This window comes from Cyprinodon tularosa, unplaced genomic scaffold (assembly GCF_016077235.1).
Source record: "Cyprinodon tularosa strain WSP-4 unplaced genomic scaffold, ASM1607723v1 ctg201, whole genome shotgun sequence".
Taxonomy (NCBI): Eukaryota; Metazoa; Chordata; class Actinopteri; order Cyprinodontiformes; family Cyprinodontidae; genus Cyprinodon; species Cyprinodon tularosa.
This window is the reverse complement of record NW_024038739.1, coordinates 509,674-533,288: the sequence shown is the minus strand read 5'-3', so window position 1 is coordinate 533,288 and position 23,615 is coordinate 509,674. Positions and strand designations below refer to the sequence as shown.

At 37.0% G+C, this 23,615-nt stretch overlaps 1 protein-coding gene across 1 annotated transcript; it reads right to left on the bottom strand.

The window, feature by feature from the left end:
* Window positions 1-1,014: 1,014 nt before the first annotated feature.
* Window positions 1,015-22,117, bottom strand: tmc8 (transmembrane channel-like 8). The gene is made up of 16 exons (XM_038284689.1): window positions 21,830-22,117; window positions 20,013-20,241; window positions 18,872-19,020; window positions 18,646-18,777; window positions 18,506-18,558; window positions 18,228-18,367; window positions 15,956-16,103; window positions 15,448-15,612; window positions 15,207-15,358; window positions 15,043-15,121; window positions 9,523-9,626; window positions 9,164-9,350; window positions 6,581-6,732; window positions 6,288-6,437; window positions 4,149-4,227; window positions 1,015-1,437 (listed from the first exon to the last, which is right to left on the bottom strand). The coding sequence occupies exons 1-16, from the start codon at window positions 21,870-21,872 to the stop codon at window positions 1,306-1,308; spliced, it is 2,094 nt and encodes a 697-aa protein (XP_038140617.1). The 5' UTR covers window positions 21,873-22,117; the 3' UTR covers window positions 1,015-1,305.
* Between the last annotated feature and the right edge of the window lie 1,498 nt (window positions 22,118-23,615).

Genomic DNA, 23,615 nt, shown 5'->3' with positions numbered 1-23,615 from the left:
TAAAAAACAAAATACATACATGCATATATATATATATATATATATATATATATATATATATATATATATATATATATATATATATATATATATATATATATATATATATATATATATATATATATATATATATATCAAACCCATATTTTTCTTAAGCAGAGGTTTAATTACAGCAACCTTAAAAGCCTTTGGTACATATCCCTGTAACAGAGATAGATTAATCACGTCTAAAATGGAGGAGATCAAAGGGAATACCTCCTTAAATAACCTGGTTGAAACTGAATCTAAAATACAAGTTGAAGGCTTAGATGAAGACAATAATTTTGCTAACTCTGAAAGTTCAACTGGATCAAAGCAGTCTAAACCCCTTTCAGATTCCATGACTACCTCAGATGCTGCTCCACCCTCCAGAGACAAAACAAACGCGGATAGAGGAGTGCTAATAAACTTATTTTTAATAAGATCAATCTTATTTATAAAGAATCCCATAAAATCATGACTTCTAAGAGCAGGTGGACGGTTCAACTTAGCTATGGCTCTTGGTGAGTTTGGCAACTGTATTTAAAAAAAATTCTTTTCTTCGTTCATATCCCCAAATTTTTATTTCCTCTTACAGTGAATGTATTCCTGCTTTTTTATGTCACCAGTTTGGAATAAGATCCCGTGTGTCCATATCTTAATCTTTTATTCATCCCTCCTTCTCTGCTCCTTCTTTAAGTTATTTTTTCCTCTTACTGCCTTTCTTTTAAATAGGATGACCTTTATATAACTTTTAAACATACATAACACCACCCTCCTTCCCTTTCTCATCCTAGGTTTTCTACCTTTCTTTCCTTAGTTTAATCTTAACTCCAACTTAAAACTATCTAATATAAATTTAAGAAAAGTTTGAGTTGCATTTTTTCTGCATGAGTTGTAATATGTCAGGGCAAAGTCCTGGGACACATGTTGTTGTAGCGTAAGAGAGAAATGTTTGGTTTAATCCAATTATGCCATCCTAGAAGCATTAAAACATATATTTAATGCAGAGTTTAATGAATCAAGAACATTTAAAGGATATATAGAAATATATTTCAGACATAAAATAAATGAATGCAAATATAAACTATGTTTACATACATAAAAAAAGGTTTTTAAGCAGTGTACAAATTAACTTATCATAGACACTGATTTATAAAATGATTGTTAGGTAAGTGGTAGTAATGATGGGAATGCTGATTTACACAATAAGGTTACAGGTTTCAATTGTTCACTTTTTTTTCTTTCTGAATATTTCACAAAATAGGTCGTTTGATTATCCATCTGTCAGTCTGCTGCCAGGTGAGACAGGAGGGGCGTCTTTTGCTCCACGGCTACAGGACGGCCCCGCTTTGCGTTCTTCTGACCTCTCAGCATGGTGGCGTGCTGCTTCACCAGGTATCGCTTATCTGAGCTGCACTGTAGGACGATAACATGAATACAAACACAGCATTAACACAAACAGGGCAGAACCTCATAAAATAGGATCTATATAACTTCTTTAATAATGACAGGAGATGAATGAGATCGGTGTAACTTGCCTTTTTCATTGTCCAATTTTGGTAAGTAGTTTTTCAGAGCATATGCTGGCAATGGTAATCACCTCTTTAAAATAAACTTAAAACAGCTTTACAATGTGTTGTAAAACCAAAGCATAGTTAAAGGTGCAGTAGGAGATCTTTTCTGAGGCATTTTTCCCCAGCCGCTTAGCAACCAGTGAAATAGAAGGTCTGGAAGTAAAATTAAAATAAAAGGTCCCGCTACAGTGAGAAATCAATCAATAACCCCAACCAATCACAAAAGACGGTCCGTTGTACACGATTGGTTCCTGACACGTAAATCATGGTCGCCTACTTGTTCCTCCCCCCTGTGCGCGTACCCTGACACATGAACGAATCGACACCCCAATGCTCGTGCAGAACGCCGTGGCTAGAAGCTAGCCACTGTTATGCTACGTTCACACCTAAAGCAGCAAGAGCAGCAAAAACGCGTGTGCTGCTTCCTTTTTGATGCTTTTACAAGTTTAGTTCTGAAGCATCTTTGCTAGGGTGACCCGATCCTTTCTTTGCCTGTAACAATGGCAGCTATATTCGCTGTGATCAGTGGGTAAAAAGCAGTTTGAATCTATTTTGAAGTGAGAAAGTCCACCTGAAAACATTGTCAGTGCAGTCAGTTCATCCAGATTACCATCCTGCCTTCAAATATAATTTCTGTCGAAGCCACTCAGATCTCCGTACATTGGCGGTGCATTGTCACTAGGAATCCCGTTCAACAGCAGCCTCTGGCCCGACTGGAAGGCGTTTTTCATATACATAATCCAAACTGTAGGCACCAGGATAATAAAAGCGAACACATATTGGCATTTCGGCATTTTACATTAATTTAGGTGTTAATAAACTGTCATCAGCGCTGCTCCTGCTGCTCTAGACGCGCTGCAGAAAGCATGCGCCTTCATGTGTTTTGAAGGTGTGGTTTCAAAGGGTGGTCTGAAGGGAGAGGCAGGGTTGTGTATGTTCAAAAATATAGCTTGCTGGAACCATTTTTCCAAGATCTCCTACAGCACCTTTAAATGTATTTTTTTTTTCGAAGAAAACAGGACTTTTATTTACAACTGATGCTTATGTGGATAATAGCTACTGGAAACGCAAGAAAGTTAGCTTCCGTCCAGTAAGACGTTCATAACTGAGAACCTTACTTTAGGAATTTTTCAGAGCTATCCTTTTAAAACAACCAGAGCTCTTAGGAGCATATGAACTAAAGCAAGTACAGCTTCCAAACTACACATTTGAAATACAATTTTTTGTATTTGTATGTCAGAAAGGCATTAGGGGCTTTTTTTTCTGGTGGAATCACCATTTTAAATATCACCATGTCTGATTTATAGTTGACACAAAAAAAAAGAGAAATTTTTTTTTGTCTCACCAAAGTTTTTTCCAAAATAAACACTGCAAAGCACCATGAAACCCTATTTAAAACTCCGGATGAACCCTCGGACTGTATAGATCCGTATCTTGGCTATAACACAATCAAATTTGGACTAAATAAGTTGAAGCATGTTTGTTTCAAAAAGGTTTTAGTGGGCAGTGTGCAAGGAGGAAATGTGATTTTGGCACAGTGGTTACATCACCTGAAATGGTCGCAGAATTACCTCCGACTCCTCCTTGAAAAGGTTTGAGCCTCGAGTTTCCAATGAGGACAGCCATTAGGGAGTGTGGCTAAAACTGAATAGCTGCTGTTGCATTACTCCCGCAGAGTCAGACATGTCAGGTGGAATTTTAAATCTATTTTTATTTGTTTTCACAGCAATAAAACAAAAAGTATTTGTGAAAAAATAATTTTGAAATATGTTTTAGACATTTTGAAAGCCATGTAAATGAAACACCATGTGACTGTGTTTTGGCCATTTTTATAAATAGATCAACATGAACAGGTGTGCGATGGGTGTGATCTGATTCATATGATTGTCTAAGGAGGTGAAAAATAAAGAAGGTTTTTGGGCAACACACGAAGGCATTGGAAAGGTTCTCAGAACATTGAAAGCTGATGAGCTGGCTGCTTTAATTCATAATTAATACAAATAAAAGAAAGCATCAAGCACATTTGTTTTCCTTTAATAACTCAATAAATACATAACCACGATTACCTTATTTGATATGCATGTATAACGTCTTTTTTTGTGATTTACAAATTGCGCAGAAGGCAGCAGCTCTTCTTTTACCAAGAACTAAAAAACATTAACAAATGCTGTATCTCTAGTTCCAGTTTCTGTCCCGCACTTTCTATATTCTAGACTGATATTTGGATTTCACTGCTTGCTTTTAAATTATTAAAATGTCTGACCCTATCATAAATCTTCTTTACATCCACAACCAGCTAGTTTATCTTAGCTGTTCCTGCTGTAGATTGAAAATAAATGCAGAGGCGTTTGTATTTCTCCCCCTATAGTTGGGAACAGTTTACCTTTTCATATATGGACCACAGACTGTCTAGACTCTTAAATCCGTGCTCAAAACACAATTTTGTTTGAAAATGTAAAATGACGTCCAATGCTATGCACTTCTAACATTTAAAGACTCTGTAGGAACCTTGATATTGCTAAACAAACTAAAGAGCACCATTTATGTGCTTACCATAACCAGCATGTCTTTAAGCCGTTCAATTGCCCTCTGGTTGGCGCGTCCCCGTGACACGTATGACGTTAGGAGAATGCTGAGGACACACAACATCATTTCATGGTTATTTACTAGTGGATCCAGTCAGAATAGAGAATAGCTGTTGCACAGGCCTTATTCATCTTTATAAACAAAGGAGGTGCCTTTGGAGCCTTAAACTTTTTTGTATAGGATTGTGATTTTATCTGATAACCATAAAGTAGCACCTACTTTGGAAGTACAAGGAAAAAGAAAAAGGGTTTTCAAAATTCTTTGCATATGATCATCAAAGTGTGACCACTGGCAATACTTTGCGGAATACACTTTCTCTGCTAGTAGAGCTGCAGATCTATTGGAGTACATGTGTCCACTGCCTTCATACAACAACTGTTTTTTTTTATTCTTTGCAAAAACATTTCAAGCCCAGATTGGATGCAGAGCATCTATGATGGGTGATTTTCCCTGATAATCCCACCTCTATATTTTAATCTGGCAGCTGTGTAGTATTAGCTTGCTTCCATACAATGCATAATATATGTAGCCCAAAGGTTTAGTTCTGGTGTTATCTGACTAGAGCTGTTTCTGTCACGTTTGCCATGTATACCGCCTCACTTGTGCGGAAATGTAAAAAGAACATAATTCAGTATTCCTTACACAGGAGGACAGTTGTTTTCGGGTTGACAAATCTCCAGCCTGATGTTTGGATAAATAACGTTGCTCTAGACTTACCATGGGCTTTTTGTTTTTTTTCCAATTCAATTCAATTCAAAAATACTTTATTAATCCCAAAGGGAAATCAAATGTTGCAGTAACTCATACGTTTTTCTTTTTTAAACAAGTGTTGTATGATAGCTGTTGGCGGGAAGGATCTTCGGTTGCGATCTGTCTTGCCCCGGATCTGGAGAAGCTTCTTACTGAAGACACTCTGTTGTTGTTCATCCTAAGAGGACGCTCACTGTTTTCCATAATTTCCTTAACTTTATAAGGAATTCTTCTGAAATATTCTCCAGAGGTTATAGAGGAGTTCCAAAGCTGGCCTTCTTAATTAGCTTGCTGAGTTGTTATTTTTGTCATTAGCCCTGATGCTGCTACCCCATGGAAGAAGAGATCACACTCTCCGTAACAGACTTACAGAAGATATGTAGCATTTTGTAGCAAATGCCGAAGAACCTAAGCTTACATAGGAAGTACAATCTGCTCTGTCCCTTCTTGTAGATGGCTTCACAGTTGTCTCCAGTCTAGCTTGTTGTGCAAGTGAACACCAAGGTATTTACACTCCTCCACCACCTCCACTTCTTCTCCTTTGATGTTAATAGGTTTCAACTTATTCATGTTTTTTCTGAAATCTACAATCATGTCCTTTATTTTGTTGATATTCAGAATGAGAGGACTGATTCCACACTATGCCACAAACCAGCTCACCATCTTTCTGTACTCAGCTTCTTGTCCATCTTTGATCCACCCAATGACTGCAGATAATCTGAGTACTGCCATCAACAAATTTCTTTATAGATGTTGGAAATCGGCCTGTTTTTCAGTGTAGTCCTGTTTCTCTGACTGTGACTAACTGGATTGGCTCTCTTCATCCTCTGAAATGGCAGCTGGCTCGGAGCTCATTTGCCTTGCTGTGTGTTTCCTGGATGGGGCCGCCTTTTACAGCTGCCTTTTGTATCTCTGCTTCTTTCTTTATGTCTGCTCCTATCTCCTTGAACCCCGCTCACACTGAGCCTGGTTCTGCTGGGGGGTTCTTCCTGTTAAAACAGAGTGTTTCCTCTCCACTGTCACTACAAGCATGCTTAGTGTGAGTGATTGCCTTCGAGTCAATGAGTCGATGCAATCAACTGGTTTTCCTTAGACAGAAAACTTTGAACCAGTTTGACTTTATGATCTGGTGAACTGTAAAGTGCCATGAAATGACAAGTGTTGTGAATTGGCGCTATATAAATAAACTGAATTTAAATTGAATTGAAGTTTGTGGTTATATTATAAAAAATGTGTGGAGGGAAAAAAAAAACATTAAGAGGTACAGGTGGTATTTATTGATTCTATCCCCCTCAAGCCAATTTTAAAACAGGTAAAAGTGATGTTCTCTTTGTGATTTAACCCAATATAACTTACATTTCGGCTAGCAGGAGAGGCAGAGCAAAGGCTTCAGAAGACAGGTAGCGTATAGCAGTCTGGGCTGAACTGGGAAGTCTTTTCACACATTTGTTGGTCACATTAAACACACTTTCTTGATTTAAAAATGGACCACAGGAGATCCTAGAGCTATAAAACAAAAAAGGAAGAGCTTCATAAATGTGATTAATTGCAACAAAGGGTTAACCAGACATCCAGCTATTAAAAATATTTGACTTAAAAATATCTGGATTGTAAATGCTGAGTGAAAGAGTAACGTGGAAAATACGTACATGGTGTTTGGTTGCTTAGACTGGTAATAGTCCAAGACTGGTGCGGCTGCAGCCATTAGGAGACCCAACAGCAACATGAAATGGAATAAAACTGAAGAGTTGGAGGCTCGAAACATCCGCTGTTCTGCCACACAACACCGCAGGACACTGAACTGAAGACACACAATCAGACAGCGATATAAACACTATTGAACCAATTTAAGGCTAATTTCATAGCTGCCTGTGCTTTAATACGAGGTCCTATTTGTGCCAAAAATGAGTTCAAACTTTAATGCTCCCAATGAAAATGTTGGAATTCAACTACAAAACGGACTTTTAAATACTTTTGCTGAATGTTAAGATTCATTTGAACACATCTGTGTGGATAGTACAAACGATAGAGTATAATTTACTTAATGCATGTAAACCCAGCTGCTTTGGAGGTAGCTAGCTTAGCTAAGCTTAGCTTACATTAGCAATAAGAACAACAGCAGTAAGAACACATTGGAAAAATTTAAGCTAAATCACGTATTTCCCCGTAAATATCACATTTACGCATTTTAACTCATTTATGTTTACACTTCATGGTGACAACATGAATTCTGGATGCCTTATATCAGGGGTTGCCAACCTTTTTAAGGCCGAGGGCCACTTCATGGGTACTGAGTCATAGGAAGGACTACCAATACTGAGTTATGAAGTGGACAGATCAGCGTTCCCCTTAACTTCATACATAACACACATATTTTTATTGGGAGGGCAGAAGGAAGCAAAGAGGAAAGAGGAAGGAAGGAAGGAAGGAAGGAAGGAAGGAAGGAAGGAAGGAAGGAAGGAAGGAAGGAAGGAAGGAAGGAAGGAAGGAAGGAAGGAAGGAAGGAAGGAAGGAAGGAAGGAAGATCAGCGTTCACCTTAACTTCATACTTAATAAACATATTTCTATTGTTTCTTTTAATTTTCTTTATGATTTTGCCATTTTGAAATCTCTATAAATGCTTAAACTCTGTATGATTAAAATGATGAAATGTTCTATAAATAATTTAAAAAAAAAGAGCAACAGAATTAAAAATCCCTCTCTAATGTTAATGAAGACTAACTGGTTGCTAATTTTATGGAACTAATCAGGCAGCTTTGGAGCTGATAAAAAACTGGTTAAAAAATATTGATTTTTAATCATTATCATCATTAATAATATAATCTTTATTGAGTTGTAATTATTTTCATTGAATTGATGAATAACATCTCTATATTAATGAAAATATTGACTATAATCTAGTTACCTGCCATGCCATCTGCTCATTATTTTAGATTTAAAAACTTCAAAAAGGAACATTAATGAAATAGTAGAAAACATCAATCAGGCATAAGATTATAACCACTAAGAGTTATAATGAGAGAAATCAGAACAGTGGTATCATTCAATATCTATTAATGATGGAATTATGTTAGTAGTTTGGATGAGTTGGGCAGCAAATTAACACTTTTTTACATGTTGGAAAAGCAGAATAAAGGGAAACAACAAGGATTAGATCAAATATGATAAATCATCAATGACCAGCCCTTATGTCAGCCTCTCTTCTCAGATGATGCTCTGTGAGCAGTTCCCTGTCTCCAGTGGTCACTTAAAAGTGGTCCACAACTGGCAAACAGGGATAGAGCCATACAGGGGGGGATTAACATTAGGCAATACTAGGCAGTTGCCTATGGTCCCAAGTTCTTGGGGGGGGGGGGCATAAAACTCTGTTTACATGTATGGTTGATACAGCTTTTCCTTTTTGTGTACATTAATTATGTTTTTGAAAAAAAATCCTTTCTCTAAAATGCCATCAGAATCCTTATAACATTAAGTGTGTCTCAGGCCCTTCTGTGTCCACCAAATTGGATCAGTCCATTTGCTGCACATGTTTATAAAGGTCCAAACCGACAGCAGCAAACAATTTGAAAACAAAAAGTGCAAGGAGAAGTGTCTCTAACTTAGCGCTTATGTTGCTGTATTTAGTGACTTTTTAGACCCCTTTGGGACTTTTATTTCAAAAAAGCGCCTGATCTAGCAACTTTTTTCTGTTACTGAAGACTTTGGCGACAACATAAAAAGCACAGGACTCTGCTCTCCAGAGCAAGTAGATTCGTAACCCTGCCTCCTGATCTCCTTTATTTTGTCTACTGTCATGATTCATGCAGCTATTATTTCATATAAAAGAAAAATGGAGAACAGATAAGCAGATCATGTCTTGTCTACAGTGAAAAGGACTGTTATTTACTTTTGCCGTCGCTTTTTTGGAAACACAGGAAGGAGCTAAGTGAGCTTAGTGAAAGGAAAATATTTTCATTCATTTTGAGACAGCATGAAAAGTAAGCTTAGTGCAAATCATAGACAGGAAAACAACAAGAAAAGGGACAAGAAGAGAGGAACAAAACGTAAAATAAATAATTATAGTCCATTGTATTAAAATTTCTGTATCTGTATAATGTGTTGTCTTCTCAGTTCAGTGGCCCCTGTCTTTGCCTAGGGCCCCTAATTTCCTAAATCCTCCCCTGGATACATAAGTCATCAAAGCTCATAAATACAGGTGGGAGTGAACATTGATCTCCGTTCCAGTGTACAACCTTTTTGATGTAGAATGTGGCCACCAGCGTGACTACTCCAATCAGCGGCAGCAGAGGGCAGTAGTAGACTCCCACCCAAGATACAGTTTGCACATAAACCAGATCCAGCACATTAAAAGGAATCAGGAATCTCTGTTTGCCTAATAGACGTGCAAGCAAGGATGTTGGATACATCTCCTGCAAAAGCCTGTGAAATAGCAGGAACACAAGCATATTTACCAACTTTATATAATAACAGTATCATAATTATAGCTATAGAATGTATTCAGGATAAAAAAAACAGGTATAATCTTTCACTAAGGGTCTCAAAAACAACACTTCAAAAAAAGAAGTAGAGTGGTTATCTCAACTACACCCACTTCCTCGGGTAGTTCACAAAGAAAGTGCTGCAGAAAGTGGCGATGAAGTTGAAGATACACAGTTTGTACATTTCTCTGCCAAGCTGGTTTTCTCTGCACCCAGACTAAAAAGAAACACAGACAACAACAAAAAAACATGTCAAAAACGGCTAATGTTTAATATAAAAAAATTTATGTGGTTGATACAAACCCTTTAGGAACCTTGAACCATTGTTACGCTTTAATCAGGCAAAATGTCTATCCTAACTTTCATGTGCACTGCATCTCCAATTATGTGAAATTTGTATAAGGAATTTGTGTCATGATTTAAAACTTTAGTCAGAGCAGAGTTGGTCCAGAATTAAACAGACAAAGTCCTTTCTCTGACTGACTCGTTTGCTCTGGCAGCTAAGTGCAACACTTAAAAAAAAAGAGGAAATAAGTGCTTTTTTTAATTACTGTAAATAGTTTCAAAAAGATGTGCATCAAACAGACAGAAGCAGCAGACTTGATTAAATACACTACCGTATGTCCTTAGTTTTTAAGGAAAAGCACTGTGCATTTCAATGAAGATAACTTTAAACTAGTCTTAACTTTAAAGAAATACACTACTCCCTTCAGAGGACAGCACAAACAGGCTCTAACCAGAGTAGAAAAAGAAGTGGGAAGCCACGTTGCACAACTGAACAAGTAGATAAGTACATTAGAGTCTCTGGTTTAAGAAACAGACGCCTCACAGGTCCCCAACTGGCATCTTCATTAAATAGTACCCGCAGTAGCTTGTTTGTGCTGTCCTCTGAAGGGAGTAGTACACACCGTTCTAGGAAACCTTAAATTTCCTATTAATTTCTCGCATGGAATAGCCTTCATTTCTAAGAACAAGAATAGACTGTCGAGTTTCAGATTAAATTTCTCTTTTTCTGGCCATTTTAGCGTTTATTTGACCCCACAAGTGTGATGTTCCAGAAACTCAATCTACTCAAAGGAAGGTCGTTTTTGTAGCTTCTGTAATGAGCTAAACTGTTTTCAAATTTGTGAACATGATTGCACAAGGGTTTTCTAATCATCAATTAGTCTTCTGAGCCAATGAGCAAACACATTGTACCATTGGAACACGAGTGATAGTTGCTGGAAATGGGCCTCTATACACCTATGTAAATATTGCACCAAAAACCAGACATTTGCAGCTAGAATAGTCGTTTATCACATTAGCACATGTACAGTGCTTTTCCTTCAAAAATAAGGACATTTCAATGTGACCCAAAACACTTAAACGGTAGTGTATGTGAAAATAAAGTTTAAATCGCAGACTTTTTTCCCCAACAGTGGGTTTGGGTAGAAATCTGAGATTTTTTTCTAAGATTCAGCCATCAGATCTCTAATTTTATTTCTAAAGACTTTTCTACAGTGGCTTGGTTGTATTTATTGAATCTATACAGGCCGAAGGAAAGAAAAAAATTAACATGCACAGAAAAAGGGAAATACAAGGAATCATTATAACATGTGAGATAATGTGGTAAATTGTAATTTTCTCTTTAAAAAGTTTACATTACAAAAAGGTTAATAGAAACGATTTAAAGGCACACCGCAGACTTTGTGACCTAAAGAGTTGACACATATGAGTTGTTTTAAATGATTCCTCAAGCAAATATACAGCGCTTGACACTATCAATGCTAAGAGCGGGGCTGCCTGTCACTATGCAATCCGTCCCAGAAGTATGATCCGTTCTGCGCATGTGTGAATAGATATACATCCGGGTGTCCATAAATAATGTAATTGTGGTACTAAAACTACTTATTTCTATCCTTAACTCAATAAAGAATACTAATAAACATCTGTAAAAATGTTTCATGACATTTGTGAGACAATTTTTAAGCTTTTTACATTTTCTTCGCTAAACTGCTTTTCTGACATCATCATCAGACATTTTTATTTTTTTTATTCCTTTATTTAACCAGGCAAAGTCCCATTGAGATCAACAATCTCTTTTTCAAGGGAGTCCTGGCCAAGACAGCGGCAAAAGATTACATTACAAATTACATTACAGTTTAAAATTACATCTATCTATAATTAGAAATTCATAAAACAGTTACAAACCATAGATCTCATTTCCAAACCTTTGAGCAATCGTTTAAAATGTCCGAATGGGATCAAATCCTTCAACTTCCAGTCTTTCTGGAGATTGTTCCATGCTGTGGGGGCAGAGTACTGAAAAGCTGTCTTTCCAGCTTCAGTGCAGACACTAGGTACAGACAGAAGCAAAGACTCTTGAGAACGTAGAGAATACAGTCCAGCTGCTCTTGGTTGAATGTACTCACAGAGGTATGAGGGGAGCAGACGCAGAATACCCTCATAAATGATCATATACCAGTGAGTGAGTCTACGAGTCTCTCATGCTAGCCAGCCCACACGTATGTTAAGTTCACAGTGGTGTGTGCGAGGCTTACAATTTCTGATAAATCGTAGGGAGGCATGGTAAACTGAGTCAAAAATTTTTAGAACTTGATCTGGGGCATTGATATAGATTGGGTCACCATAGTCCAGAATGGGTAAAACGTTGCAGCTACCAGTCTCTTCTTCGAATTAAAAGAGAAAAAAGGCCTATTCCTAAAGAAGAAGCCAATTTTCAGTCTGAGTTTCTTAATCAATTGTTCAACATGAGGTTTAAAATTTAGACTTTCATCAATTAAAATTCCTAAATATTTAAAAGATTGAACCCTTTCAATTTCTGACCCATCCAAGGTGATAAGAGGATAGCTATTTTGCAATTTTGTCTTTGTTTTTGAAAATAACATAATTTTAGTTTTATTTGAATTTAAAGAAAGATCTAGTTTTAAAAGCCTGTGCTGAACTGAATTAAAAGCAATTTGTAAAGTAGAGAGACACGCACTAGGGTTTTTTCTAAAACTGTAAAAAACCATGTCATCAGCATAAAAATGGTAGTTAGTGTCTATAAGATCCTGGCCAACATTTACCCCGTTTACACTACCCTTAAAAAACTGAGCCGAGACCGGTCCGAGCTCAGTAACTGAGATAACTTGTCGTGTGTGAACGGAAACAACCTGAACTGAACCGAGATAGACATAACCGGACCGCGCTAACTGCAGACCAGTTCCCGAGGTGGGTTCGGCTCGGTTTTTTCCTGGCTCGGTTCTCTGATAACAAGAGCGCATGAGCAGAACGCGTCATCGCCGACTGGCTGAACATGCCGATTCACACTCCATTCCAGAGTACTCAAGTACATCCGCGCAAGGTTGCCGTCTTCGCCTGTCCCACCGCAAACACGGAAGTACAGCAATAATAATCAAGCATAACTTTCTGAATGTGACGGGCGCCGCCATTTTGATTTGCTTGATTCCCTCCTCCTTCGTCTTCTTCTTCTTGGGTTTTACGGCGGTTGACAAACAGCGTTTGGTGCATTACCGCCACCAGCTGCTTGAGTCCCTCCTTCAATCCTAGCAGTAATACCGCACATCGTCACTAGGAGGCGAGGAGTCGAGGAGTCGAGATAACCGAGATAAGTGTGACGTGTGAACGGTCGTCAAAACTGAGCTTGGCCTGGTTACCGATCCAAGCTCGGACCGGTCTCGGCCTGGATCGGTTTTTCAAGGGTAGTGTAAATGGGGCTATCGTTAATCACTTTCAAAGTCGCTGTGATGGTACCATGACCTTTTCTAAAACCTAACTGAAATTTACACAACAGATTATTAGAGTACAGATATTCTTTCAACTGTTCATTGATTAAAGATTCTAAAACCTTTGATAGGATGCAGAGCTTTGATATAGGCAGATAGCTATTTAAGATTGCTGGATCACCACCTTTGAATAGTGGAGTGACAAAAGCAGACTTCCAAATTTTGGGAATTTGCATAGTGCTCAGACTTAATTTAAAAATGTAAGTCAAGGGTTGAGCTATGTAATCTGCTGATATTTTTAAAAAGTAGGAATCAATTAGGTCAGGTCCTTGAGATTTTCGAGCATCTAATGATTTCAATGCATTATAGACTTGACACAACGTAAAAGGCTGAAAACTGAATTTTGACACATCAGAAACTGGTGCAGGTGTTGTTACACGTGTGGTTGACACGAGCAGGGGTGTCAAAGTGGTTCCAGAAAGGGCCGTGTGGCTGCAGGTTTTCTTTCCAACCAAGCAATATCACACCAGACTCCAGTCATCTAATCAAGTGAGTCCAATGTGAACATGATGACTTCATGAGATGAATGAGTCTGATGTGCTATTGCTTGGCTGGAAAGAAAACCTGCAGCCACACGGCCCTTTCTGGAACCACTTTGACACCCCTGTGTTAGAGGGTTTGGAGGATATAAAGTGTTGATTAAAACAATTTAACATTTCGACTTTTTTTATTTGTTGACTTATGAACAATAAAATTTGGCAAAGTCTGTGAATTATTTTCAACAGTCAAAGTTTTAATTGTTTTCCAAAACTTTTTAGGGTCATTGAGACTTTCAGTTGTGGTTGATAAGTAGAATTCGGACATGCTCAGAGCAGTCTGGCAAAATATGATTAAAGCATGTTTAAATGCATTTTAGTTGTTTCTTTCTTTACATTACATACTATATAGCATGAGGTTAAAAAGAAACAAAAACATAAAACTCAAGAAGACCAGATTTATGTTTAAATCCAAAGCTGAAAAAGTTAGCCACCTGAAGTAGCGAAGGATCCCATTTCCAGTGCAGATCGGGTACAGACAAGTGATAAAACAGAAAGGATTTTATGGCATTTATTTTCTCAGGAAATACATTATTAACCTTTAAAACATTATATTTTAGTACGTTTACTATTTTGGGGGAGGGAAAACATCATTTAGGTATTTTTAACAATACGACCAGGATGTATATCTGGATGCGCATGCGCAAATGAGCTGATGGCGCATTTGCAGAACGGACGCTGCCCTCTTGAAATACCAACTAAGTAAGTTGGGAGATGACGGACCGTCAATGACCTGGAAGAACGTATCTCTTTATATCCACAGGCTCTTATATAGTCATGGAGCTCTACTATTTTTGCCTGTTGGACTACTAGTCATGGCTGAGGCAAGGAAAAGTTTAAACCTTCTGAGCAGGCTGAAAGGAGAAAGCGTGAAAGGCATCATGAGCGAGGAAAAAGGAGTCGATCTTAGAAAGCTGTTTGTTCGTTGGCGCAGGCTGAAAGAAGAAGCTGGATGTAAAACCGATTCTCTTTTCTCAACATTATTATTAGAATGGTAAGTTAACATTTTGCTCCTAGTATACAGTCCTATATCTTTTTTATTATTTTCGATGTTTAGTAAAAGCAAAATACTGGCAGTTACAGGTATAGTGCCCGTAGTGGCCAAAAGTTACACGGTGTGCCTTTAAAGACAAAGACATGAGCAGGAATAAAGAATAGACAATTAAAAATTTTGTTTTAACACTGACATTGGAAAATAATGTCTACTTTTCAGATGGATGGGAACCTGGAACTTGGGTGAAATCACCTCATGATAGCAACATTTATAGATCTTAAATAAAAATAAAGTGCTATAATTCCTCTCACTTACTTTTTCTTGCTGTGTTTGTCGCGTTTTGAAGACGAAAAACAAATAAATTCCAAGGGAAGCCAGCTTCAAGAAGATGCTCCTGAGTAAAACACAGATTAAGTTCTATCAGTAATGCTTATTTGTGTGTAATCTGCAGAAGCTAAACGTCTCCTTCTGCTTCATACCTTACAAGTGTTGCATTTACTTGAACAGTTAAAGAATAGTCCTCAAAAGACGAGACCTTACGGAACATGTGAGGGAGGATTAGGTTCACAAAAGTGATGGTTATGGGTGAAAGATACTGAAGGACCAGGTTAAGAAACCATCCGTCTGAACTCTAAGGAAAACAGTCACAAATGAAACAAATGAATAATTAATCATGTTTGCACTGGAAAAAAAAAAAAAAACTTCAGGCCCACACCTTACCTCAGTGAGTGATAGCATTGTGGAAAAGTAGATGAGGTAAAAAGCTCCACCGAGCAGTGATAAAACAACCAGGTTTAGGATGAACCTAAGCAGGTAGAGACGCACCTTTTGCCCAAGAGTCCTCTGAGCTTTCCTCAAGGAGAAGCTCTGCTCCTCCAGAAAAAGCTGAGAGACAGATTTTACAACACAGCATTTTTAGCAAACTAAATGGATATAATCCAAACAATTTTAATCATTTTTTTATATATGTGATAATACATTCTTCAAAATAATACTCATGTCTATCTTTTCTGCTTATTGTACAATATCTTAAGGGACCTATAGATCATTTTACCTAATTTTGCCTGCATTTTTAGCTTCTTTTTTTTTTTCAAGAAAAAAATAATGTTTTAATATACTGTTTCATTGCCCCAGATACATTTGGTTAGGCCATCTACTGTAACAAACTCATGATCCAATATGGCAGAAAACTAAGCTGCAATCTTCAGGTATAGAGTATCTTTCTCACCTTGAGATCGTTTCTAATGAAGCTGTGCTTGAGCATTGCAGCTGCTGGATCCTGGATGTTAAAGTCCCAGCCACAGAAGATCTTAAAGCTTACATTCACACTAGTACGCTTCTCAAGCATCCATGTGTGCTTGTAGCCAACAGTTGTTCTGTAACAGCAGAGCAGATGTAATGGGTCTAAAAAGTATTCACACCCTGGAATAAATAAATATCTAAAACGTTTCTATGATGTGGTAAAATGACGCCATTACAGGTAACTTCACAACCTTCAAAGCTGCATATATTCTTTGCAGACAAATGATAAACAAAGAAGCTCCGCCTGACAATGTTTGACCACTCAACCTGGGAAAAGTTAGACATTTGAAAACAATTAATTTCCTCTCTTCAACTGATGTGTCCTGGAAACATACTTGGTTGTTACCTAATCACTTTCTACTCACTTACAAGGTGAAGGAAGTTTCATACAAAGCAATTCACAGGATCTATCCTGCCCAAGACTACCTAAGTAATCTTTCTAAGACTTTCTGGCAACACCTTAGTAACTATTTTAAAAGATTTTCAACTTCTATGGGAAAAAAAATTCTCTTTGGTTTTCAGTTGCAAAGTAAAATGTATCCCAAAATTTTCCTTATCAATCTCTGAATTATAATTAGCCAAATTTTACTTGCATAATTTAAAATGTCTAAAGAAAAAGGCTGACTTTAATGATTATTTAATTGAACTTAAGAAATATTTTTGTAATATGTGAAATATTTGATCCTCCACTCACCAAAAGGCAAAAAAGCACAACATATCAATCTGTTCCCAACTCAAAATTCTTCATGTTGTAGAATACATGTTTAGTAGAATATATATATCTGACACTCCTCAGCACATGTTTATCATTTTGTTATTTCTTTCCCCTTAATATATAATTACTTATTGTGGCATACCACCTGGCATATTTGTTATTTGTATATAGTTGTTGTACTTTTGTATTCTTTACTTGGATAAACAAGATTTTGAAAAATAAACCTTCTGTTGAGGACATTATTATGTTGATTTTGATGTATGCTCATTCCATTATTGGCAGCTTTCTTGAAGAACATTGAAGGTCTTGGGTCAAACTAACAAGTCTTTGAAAATGGCTTCTTTGCCTTGTTCTTTAGTTCTATCTAAAGAGATATAACCCAAAGCATGATATTTCCACCTTTAAGCCAAATTGTCACAGCCCCTTTCCCACTGAAAATACCAAAGCATGTTTTTCAAACATGGGTTGACCTGCTGACAATCCGCATTTGGCTCCCTTCCCACTGGCAAAAATAGCTGGGTCTAACTAGGTCCAACACTATGGTTGGTGTTGATGATGTCACCAGCGTGACAGAAATACAGAAGATGGAGAGCAACATGTTAGGAAGCCAGTGGGAAAGGGGCCTAACTCAAGTGTACTATTGTTTTCTTGCCACACAGAAACTTCTGGCACTGTAGGCTCTCAGATAATACATTTACTTAATTGGTTTAAAATAATCCAACAATGGATATTTTATTTGGAAGGAAGACTTCTGTCTTTATTACTGCCCTTTAGTCAAGCAAGAAGGGACACACTGGAGATTTTTGCCACGTCATATAAAACACAACTATTCAGTGTTCCATTATTCTTGCAGCATCTTTACTGTAGGAAGCCTTATTATCTTCTCAGCTTCTCTCTCTGGTTCCTGTTCTTTTGGGGATTTTTTTTTGGGGATAAATGTCTTACTTGTCTTGCTGTTCTCCTATATTTTGTCAAATTATTATTGATGACTGCCTCCTCTCAGCAGCATTACACTCCAAAACATTAAAATCTAGGTAAATTCATTTTTCTTAAATTGGTTGCATTTTTTCTTGATTGAGCAGGTGGGAGACAATGGAACAAGACGATTTACATTTAAAACAACACAAAGCAACTGTAATCTCTTATTTCAAGTGAAAAATATATAATTATATTACTTTAAGACTGAACATACTCAGTCCATTGGCAGATCATATTATTTACCTGCTCAAACCAATGGTAAACACACCTGGTTTAAGAATTTTTGTACTCATGTTAAGATTGATTTTGCATTGATTTTTTTTTTTTGCTATCTTCTCCTGTGTAATACTTTTGAACAGTGAGACTATTTAGATGATCTGAATTTTCAGAGTCCCATTTCTGCTAGATTAAACAACTGCATTTTTGATTGACAGATACACTTTTGTGATCCCTTGTAAACAGAGGATGACTAATCTCTTATGGTGTATTGGAGTTGATCACTAACCTGCGGGCCGCTATGATGAGACTAAAGGCAAAGATACTGAGGATCCCGGCAAGGTACAGCAGGGGAGTGTTCAGGCAGCTTAGATCCAGAGAGCCAGGGGTGTAAAAACCAATGAAAACAGGAGAACGATCAAGAAATCCCTGTTTATAAGAAGATTTATCCATCTTATGCCAAGTATTGTTTTAGAACAAATCTGTGTTGTTGCATTTTGAACAAACCGTAGCTTTGCTTCATGCATACAGACAACTATTACTGATAAAATGAATATAAACTCCTACCGATCCCAGGAAGAAATCTAACACTGAGTCATTTTTGTTAAACCTCAACGATTCTGTAAAACAGAAGAGATTTTCCTTTACACGTAGCTCAATTGGATTTCAATTAAATGTAATACTTTTTGTTGTTAGATTGAACACACCAGTCCTGTTTCTGCCATAAAATGCTGTGGGCCCCAGAATGAAGCCTCCGATTAGAGCACAGTGTAGCAGATTCAGGCAGATCAGATATCTGAGGAAAACAAAGTAGGACTTGACTCCGACCCCAAACCTCGCTGAGAAACAAGAAAAAGAAATGGAATTATAGTTGAAATTATGAAAGTTGTCTACGGCTTTGAACGCAGAAACATTTCTGTTCTTCTGTGTTACCTTGAATCTTGAGGAGTATGTGTCGCCATGGCAACAGGCTGAACCCCATCTCTCGCACCTGAGCTTGGATCCTCTTCCAGTTGATGCTCTGGCTCCGACTCCATGACTTTATAAAACCATTATTACTAATCTGCATTTTCCTCCTTTCCCTAAACAGCAGCAAATACATATATTATTATTCACACACTCAACGTGTCATTAATCAAGATCTAAACAGACACAAATTAAGGTTTAAAAAATGTATGGTTTTACTAAAGAGATTAAAGCTGGTTAGATTTAAACAACTGAGCCTAAAGATGAGTTTCAGCAGCTTGTCTCTGGATTCTTGTTCTTTCAGTTATGATCCATAAATAACAACCATAAGTTAGACTAGAACATAGATATCTAAAAAGCATCATAAAACCTGCAGATGCTTTAAAGTACAAAGACAGAAAGTTTTGACTACATTGTGTTTATAATTGTATTATAGTAAAGCTAAGGTGTTTAACCATACTGGCCATCATAACACATGGAGGTAAAAGGAGGAACTTTGCAAGCATGATAGCATCATTAAAACTCGGCAAATTGGCAGCTACATATGGCGTGACTGTTTTGCATAAGGAGGACATGGTACATTTTCAGAAAATGAATGTCAACATGTAAAAATGCTGAAGCAAGATCACAGGTCATCAGCCAAGACATTAAAGCCAAACCCCAAATCTATGATCCAAGTCAAACTGTCTACAGGGAGCTAAAGGGTCTACGGGTTGTTTTCCCAAACTTTTCATAAGGGCAATTTCCAGATCTCATCCATCACAGTGACGAAAAAACAAAAAAAAACAGATTCAGATAAGTTTTGCATCTCTGATGTACCAGTGATTAAATATTTTCCAAAAAATAATAACTTTCTTTTACTTCAAAACACTCTATCAGATATTTCTTATTTTTTGTTGTTTGTTTGTTTCTTTCTTTCTTTCTTTCCATATATACAAACAATTGATATAATTGGTCAAAAAAACCTGTCAATCCTGACCCCTGTTTTTGCGAAATATTTTACATAGAAGATCCCCATTTAGGAGAGTTTATTCTTCTTTAGTTTTTTTTTTTTTGCTTAAATATCAGACAAATATTAAATATTTTTATATTTTATAAAATTTCCCACCTTGCATCTCTCTTTCCGTGCATAGACATGGCCAGGTTCCTGAGGGGATGTTGAGACATCTTATCTCTTGGTCCTCTTGACTCCTCAGGCTCTGGACCACCATGGCTTTCCTGTGTATCATAGCCGCCATGCAGGGACCGTACAGCCTGGACACTGGGCAGCAGGTCATATATCTCGTTCTGATAGTACTCACATGAGTCTGAGGACAAGGTAGATCCAATGCTGTCTTCTGTTGGGAGAGTAAAATGGAATCAGCACAACATATGTTCCTTGACTTCACTGTTTTTTAAACCGATAAGGACTCCTTTTCCTTTATGTCATGTTGAAAATATAAAGTTATTTAAAACCCCTTCCAAATACTTTACATTAAAACCAAAACCTCTGCATACTTTTCAGTCATGTTCTATGAAGACCAACACGAAGACGACCATGATTGTGAGGTGGAAGGAGAATATGAAAACAGTGCTGTGTCATGAAATAATATATTAAACTTTGCACATCTTGGAGGGTCTTGTTTATTCACTTAAAACATTATTTCACCTAAAAATGGTAAGAATACAATCACAAAAAGAAAGACGCTAAACTGATCAAAGTGCATTGCAGGGCAGAGATTCACAGCACAGGTAAGAAAATACATTGAAAGTAAAGCTACTGTAGTAGCAGTGCACTTTACAAATAAACTGTTAAAACATATCTATGTATCAAAAGTCATTTAAAGTCCCGTTCTTAAAGGTGTGGAGGTAAGGGTGCCGTTCAGATTAGACCAACGTTTGATTTTTAGACCTTCATAAAAATCAGCATGTGTGGTGAAAACAGTACACCAGCAAACATGGTGGTGGTAGTATCATGTTGCACGAATGCTTCTCCATACATAAGGCTGGAGTTGAGAGGGGAGTGGAAAAAGAAAAACAAGGCAGATTTAATTCAAGCAAAAGGAGATCCTACAGATTATTGAACCAAGCATAGGTACAGTATGATGTCTCTGTCCATTTTCTCCACATCCATGGATCATCTGTGTGTTGATTCATTACATCGATTGTTTAAAAATGTATTAAACCATGTGGTTGTAATGTTGTAAACCTAAAAAATAATCAAATGCACTGAAATATGTTTAATTATTCCCCAAAACAGAAAACAACCAAAATATGCTGTGGCTTATATTTCAGAGTTTCCCCAGAAATGGCACAGAAATGTTATCTGAATTATCCACCTCTTTAATGTTTACAGACTACTTACAAATAAATAAAACAAAAAAACAGCCCTCAGTTTTCATGTTAAATGAATGCACAAGTGTTCCAAAGTGGACAAAGTTGTGTGTGATGGAAAGTACCAATCCGTGACAAAACAATCGGCAAACACACATCTGGACGTTGAGCAAGGTGCTGGGAGTCTAATAATATGAGATGCTGTGCTAAGTTGCTGACCACTCTTTATTCACTAAATAAACAACAAACTTCTCTGTATACGAGTTCTAATGCCAGTCTCTCTCTGTCCACAAGCTGAAGTTTGGTAAAAAAAAAAAAGTAATCTAAAATGTTCCCTTAATGATAAAAACATTCTATGGGTAATTAATTAGAAGTCCCCATTTAGAGGTAAGTCATGTTAACACGGATTAATCAGCTTATGGAGATCAAAAAGCATACCTTTTTATTCATTAAAAAAAAGACAGGTTTACTCTAAATTAGGGCTGTGAGTTAATATTTCTGCTTTCCTGACATGCATTTATAGAAGATACAAGGTTCCTGTTAAATAAAAAAACTGAACTCTAACTTTGACATACAGGGAGTTGAAAAATTAGTAATTCTGATTTTCAATACCTGACAAGAGTCTCATGAACTGCACCGTTTTGTGGTCCTCCATTTTCTTCCTGCGCTTCCTCTTTTATTAACTGAGTTGTTCGTCTTCTGTCTTCATATGTAACACATATCGATGCCCTCTCCACTTGAGCTGCAACTTAAAGTTATGAAAAGGGGAAGAGTCACTTCCGAGTGCTGCACCAAAATACCCTGCCTAACACCTGGCATCACACATCAGAGGCCATGCAGTGGCGGACCACTTCTGCTTGACGCTGTTGGACATTTTCTTCTTTGTTTCGGAAGGTGGAGCATACATGACATCTGAAGTTTGACTGATTGCAGGAAGTCATATGACAGGATGCAGACATGGGCAATGGTTACATTTGATAAGAAATGTACAAACACAGCAGGGATGATAAACAAATTGTAACACTAATCAAAAAAGTAATTGGTTAAAAATGCATAAACTCTGACATGGATGGGTGGATTTATTTTCTCCTTCTTTTAAAAAAGATAAAACATCAGTTCCATTAAATTTTTTTGTCTTATTTTGCTTTTAAAGTACCTTGACCCTACTTTGCAATTCAAGTTAAATCCATCAAAATGTGATTTCAATTATTTACCTTGACCTAAGTTATTCAGCATTAGTCCTAGAAAGGTACTGTCATGCTGAATAGTTTAAATCCAGGCTACTTAGTTACTTTATCATCATAGGGAAGCTCGCTTGCATTTTAAACCAATAAGTGTTTGAAATGAAGAAGATGATGAAACTAGAAGACCTTTTACACCCACACTCAGGAGACCACAAAGACATCTGAGGCTTCCAGTCAGTGACTTTTTACATGGAAGTTTAAAGAGCAACGTCATTTCTTAGGGGCTGTTTAAACATGATTTGTTTCCATTCAGCAGAAGCGTTTAGCAATACACTCAATCAGAAAGAGAGGAATGCTAAAGATCAGATCAGAGCGAACAGAAACACCAAACCCAGGTGCAGAGAGTTGGCAAAGAAAGATTTTGAATGTTTTTGCATTTAAAAAAGAAGATTGAAAACTTCATTTTAAATTTGTGGAAAGGAGTTACTTGTCATTTCAACCCACTGCAAGCTGTTTCAACCCTTCAAAAACATTTCTGAAATAAATCTAAACCCAAAAACGCATCTATGAATTTGTTCCAGGCTAAGTCAACAATATTTACATTAGTGTGTTTACAATAAAATGACAACCATCTCCTTTCATATTGCCCATCAAATTTAAAACATGTCAGTACAGCTTGGAAAACATAGTGATGGTTGCATCACCTGGGTGAATGGTTTTGTTTGTAGCAACAGGGTAGCTAGTCAGACTTTATGGCAGATGGAGTCAGCTGAATATAGGGTGATATTGGACGAAAATCTGTTAGATGCTGCAAGAGACATCATACTGCAGTATGGGTTAGCTTTAGAATAGATAACGACCCTGAGAGCCAGAGCAAATATGGTTTAGATCATAGCATAATTGTGTGTAAGTAGCTGAATATAGCTAAATATCTGTGGCAAAACTTTAAAATCAATATTTATCCAAAACACATACATATTGATTTTTTTCGTCCATTTTGGCTGTTCTAGACCTATTGTTCAATAATAAATGAATACTTTTAAACATATACATCCCACATTTGCCAAATCCTATTAAAAAAATTTATCTATCAATCTTCCTCCTTATTATGCTTTACTTTATGTTATTGGGGCTTTGACGGGGTAATTTTTTTAATTTTATTTTTTATCTTGTGCTAAGGATTAAACTACATTGGTTGGTAAAAGTAAGCTCTG

Coding starts and splice junctions, on each gene's coding strand:
- tmc8 (XM_038284689.1), bottom strand. CDS start 21,872: ATGGAGGACCACAAAACGGTGCAGTTCATGAGACTCTTGTCAG. Junction 16,104..18,227: donor CTCATCATAGCGGCCCGCAG/GTTAGTGATCAA, acceptor CTGCTGTTACAG/AACAACTGTTGGCTACAAGC. Junction 6,733..9,163: donor CCACATTCTACATCAAAAAG/GTTGTACACTGG, acceptor GTGTGTCTTCAG/TTCAGTGTCCTGCGGTGTTG.